This window comes from Lissotriton vulgaris, chromosome 10 (genome assembly GCF_964263255.1).
Source record: "Lissotriton vulgaris chromosome 10, aLisVul1.2, whole genome shotgun sequence".
Classification (NCBI taxonomy): domain Eukaryota; kingdom Metazoa; phylum Chordata; class Amphibia; order Caudata; family Salamandridae; genus Lissotriton; species Lissotriton vulgaris.
The window spans coordinates 43,533,109-43,537,761 of NC_141698.1; the positions used below are offsets into that span (position 1 = coordinate 43,533,109).

General features: G+C 47.2%; 1 protein-coding gene across 1 annotated transcript; it reads right to left on the bottom strand.

The window, feature by feature from the left end:
• Positions 1 to 404: 404 nt before the first annotated feature.
• On the bottom strand, positions 405 to 1,355 carry LOC147684519 (olfactory receptor 5V1-like). Its single transcript, XM_086939680.1, has one exon. The coding sequence runs from the start codon at positions 1,353 to 1,355 to the stop codon at positions 405 to 407; it is 951 nt and encodes a 316-aa protein (XP_086795806.1).
• Between the last annotated feature and the right edge of the window lie 3,298 nt (positions 1,356 to 4,653).

Sequence of the window (4,653 nt, forward strand, 5' to 3'; positions counted from 1 at the left end):
GAACACTAGAAAACCCTCTCGCTCAAAATAAAATCTCCACCCTTCTGATGAACATAAACGTATTCCCAGTGGGTTCAATTTATTCAACAAGGAGATTATCCCCGTCTACAATAATCTTCACAGCTAACATCAAATTGATAAGAGTTATCAAGAAAACTCTTTGGACTCTTTAAGTACAATGTTAGATGCAACTTCTGGATTCCCCTCACATATCTCACTCACCCATCGCTCTATCAATCATTGCCTTTGTAATAACATCCACAGCAAGGTCCCTTTGTTTCATTTATTATAACATCTGCACACATTTGTTCCAGGTGATTATTAATCAATACATGCAATATACAAATCATCAAAACAGTTAATTGTGTCAATGTCTGTCTTCAATGGTGTCTCCAGTAACGTAATCATTTCTGCCGCTTGTTCGCAAGTGACAGCTTGCTGCTGAACCTCCGCAGGGATCCCATCACCTCCTTGTTCCTCAAAGTGTAGATCAGTGGGTTTAGCATTGGTGTAAATGCACTATAAAACAGAGCCAGCAGTTTGTCCACCTCCAGAGAATAGCTGGCCTTAGGTCGCAGGTAAATGAATGAGGTAGTACCATAGAAAAGGCTGACAGACGTCAGGTGGGCAGCGCAGGTGGAGAAGGCACGACGTTGACCCTCAACAGAACGCATCTTCAGCACAGTGAAGGCCACACAGGCATAGGAAGCGAGGGTGAGTAGAAAAGGGGTGAGCAGAATGACCGTACCGATAACAAAGTTTGTAACTTCATTAGCAGATGTATCTGCACAAGCCAACTCCAGGACAGGTGGAATGTCGCAGAAGAAGTGGTTGATGACGTTGGGTCCACAAAATGGCAAGGTAAAGATAAATGATGTATTGCCTAAAGAGAACAGTGTACCACTGGCCCAACATCCGGCAGCCAGACCCTGGCACAGTCTCTTGTTCATAATAAGGTGGTACTGCAAGGGGCGACATATGGCTGTGTACCTGTCATACGCCATTACAGCCAAGAGAAAACATTCAGTTGTGCCCAATGAGAGAAAGAAGTGCATTTGAATGGCACAGCCAATGAATGAAATCCTCTTGTCCTCTTTCAAAATGTTAGTCAGCATCTTGGGCACTGTGACTGATGAATAGCAGATCTCCAGAAATGACAGGTTGCGTAGGAAGAAATACATTGGGGTGTGTAGGCTGGGGTCAACATGCAGGACTAACATCACAGTGGCATTTCCTGTTATAGTGATGAGGTAGACAAGTGACAAGATGATGAACAGTAGGAAGCAGATCTCAGGGGAACCAGTAAAGCCTAAAATGATAAATTCCGACACGGAGGTCTGGTTCACATGCCTCATTGGTCTGGCATTGGTATTGCTGTTCCACAGGCAGAGATGTTGGAGGAAAAAAATCACTCACCAGCAGAAATGTGTAAATGGTGTGGCTCACACTGCTTATGCCAGGATCTCTAAAAATCAATGTGGAAAGGATGATACTTCCACAAATTCCTCAAATGTATACACACTCCACTTATCAGTCTCCACACTAAGGTCTTCATTTAGCAGCCAACATTTCAGGTGGCAGCCCTGCTGACCACCCAAATTTAGAATTTACGATCAGTTTGGATTTTTGGCGATGTCGCTCTTGCTTTCAAAGCTGGTGCTGTTTCAATGAAAAAAGAAAAGGAAATTGGTGTTACCATTCTCTTCTAAATGAGGACCTACATCATGTATAGTGCTAATCGACCCCCAACTCTCATTTCATCAATACATCAATAGCACAACATTTACTATTCAGAATCAAACTACTGACCAGACTAAAGCCACGTCCCCATCCCAAATACTTCAAAATATGGACACAACTCCTCCTGCTCTGTTTCAATTAATGTAACACACATGGCCTCAAGTCAATTCAGCTCTGGTGTTCTAAAATGGAAGTCTAAAGGTGCTTGTGGGACTTAAATACTGTGAACACGGCTCACGAAAGCTAGAATTTTATGCATAGGTGTGATGTCATTACTGTGGTTACTGAGGCCAAAGGCCACTCCTACGGCCAATGGCAAGTCATAGAATTTTCGTCCAGCAGACATAAAGTTTTTATTATTTTAACTTTACATTAAGTATTTGTTAGACCTGGCATCTTTGGTATGGGTCTCCATTACATTCACTCCCCTAGAACCCCCACGTGCATGACCCACTCTTCAACCTAGACGCCCCTTTGCCCCAACAGTAGCCCCGCGCGAGGCCCCTCTAATGTAAACCTGGCCTCTGTCCTCACAGATCCTCCCTGACCCCGGGGAAATAATAGAAACCCCAGCGTAGCAACCCCGATCCCCCGGATTCATGAAGCCTAGCTATAGAGCAGGCCTAGTTTAAAAATCACCCCTTCCCTAAGACCCCTGACTCCGTAACCCCCCACAGCAGGGCCCCAAACCAAGGGAAACCTGGATGCCAAACGCACCATGCCAGGCTGAGGGTAGCGAGCATCTTTCAAGTGAGGGAGTGGAGTAGTTTCGATCACACCTCCTGCCTCCCCCAGGGATGGCCCCGCTCCCCGCCGGTCGTCTGGAAACCCTGCGGCAAGACTTCAAAGGATCAAGGTGTCAGCTGGTAGGAAGCCCTCAATCAGCACCGGGGCACCAGGGAAACGCCTGCGACGGCTCAGGACTTCAAAGAGAAAAGGACTATTACTGGGGCCCTTTCTGCTACAGGGTGTTGTCATTTTACTGGTCCGAGAGAGCTCTGCTGACCTGGTCGCGGCTCGTCCAACGGAGAGGCTAAGTATGTTTCACCCTTGGCACCCGGAGAGAGCCCTGCTATTGCTGTCGCGGCTCCACTCACCCTGAAGGACACTCTATTCTCAACTGCTCGAGCCCTGCTGACTTATTCGCGGCTCCACTCACCCCGAAGGACGCTCTTTTTCCAACTGCTCGAGCCCTGCTGACCTGGTCGTGGCTCAAGCCGGACAGTGGTATGTCCCGTACCCGCAGCATCGCAGAATCAACGCGGCTCGAGAAGTGCGAGCCGTACACCCGTTACGTCCCATACCCGCAGCTCCCAAGCATCAACGCGGCTCGAGGAGTCTGAGCCTAGCCCTGGTACGCCCTGCACAGGAGGCACCATCGTATCATGTGGCTGGAGGATTGAGAGACGTACGCCTGGTACGCCCCCCATCTGCAGCCCAGCAGCCCCCACGTGGCTGGAGGATTGAGAGCCGGCCACCAGGTATGCTTTGTACCTCCGCCACAATGTCACCGCTACTCTCACAGTTCCCCAGAACCGGCCTGGACGTTGGGTACCTCGTGCCCGTGGACTCGTGACTACCTCTCTTTTTGGACTGCGAGTACTGGGAACGCATCTACGATTATATCCCGATCGAACTGTACCTTAGTCACTACGTGCCTGGGGATGCCCCTACCCCCCCCACCTGATTGTATAGTGTACTCCTTGACCTTGCAAACCTGATGACAATTGTTATATAAAGAACCCTTTATTCGTATAACCAACTGGTGTGGTGTCCCTTTGTAGTGTGGTGAGACCTTACTGTGCACAACTATTAATGCCTAACCCTCCCATCTGAGGGTCAGACTCAAAGCGCTCTGTAACGTTCATCAAAGAGGTGGGTCCCTGTGTGGTCAGAAGTATCTACCTCTACCACCCAGAGACCCCCCATTCCAACAGTATTCCAATGCTATCTCAAAAATATATCATAGCAAACAGTAGTAACCATCAAAATATGAGAAAAGTTATGAAGTTCAGGAACTCATAAAACTATAAAATATGGTTTACTGTCTTTTAACGAGAGGTGAATATGGGCACATGACGAAAATGGAGGGAAAATAGGTGAAAGGGAAACAGAAATAGAGAGGCAAGACTGGACGAACATACTTTCCAATAGTTTATATTGGATTGGTGTCACTACAACGCATGCTTTTACATCGCATGCCTTTACAACACGTTTTTTACCACGCAGTCCATTACAACGCATAATGCTTTTAGGCGCTGGATAGTGAATTATTTAATTTACTATTCCAACTCCAGTCCCTGTGGATAGCAGGGAAGGTGTTGGATAGTAAATTAAATATATTCCCTATCCTAGAGCGCCCCCCAGCGCAATGCGTTGTAATGGTTTGCGATGTAATGGTTGCGATGTAATGGTAGTGCGTTGTAAAAAATGCGTTGTAAGTGATGTTCCCCGTTTATATTATATCAAATTGGGTTTAAGAGAAATTTTTCAAACAAAACATTGGGTCATTAATATAAAGGTTTCACTACAGATGTGTCCTAACATATCATTCAAGTGGATTGCATAACCCTGTGTTACAGGACTAATATGACACCAAGAGCTGCTGAAGAGTAGAGACAGGACGTTCGTAGAACTACTGCAGCAGGCAAATTACAAGTGCCTGATCACAAGTCCCCTTTGTTGCAATCAGGGGAGTAGCTTAGTAGAAATCAGGGGTGTGAGGGTGAGATTTCGCACCAAGCACTGAAATGTACCCAGCCAGCAAAAGAAGATAGCACCACGAGTAATGGAAGTGCTGGGGATGGTGGATATTGTAAGGCAGTGATACCCAAAGTATGGCCCGGGGGGCGCATGCGGCCCTCCTGACCTTCATGTGAGGGCCCCCTGGGCAACAGCAGCACTGGTAAAGTC

What these genes read in the sequence shown, in the direction of transcription:
- LOC147684519 (XM_086939680.1), bottom strand. Translation starts at nt 1,355, where the DNA reads ATGAGGCATGTGAACCAGACCTCCGTGTCGGAATTTATCATTTTAGGC.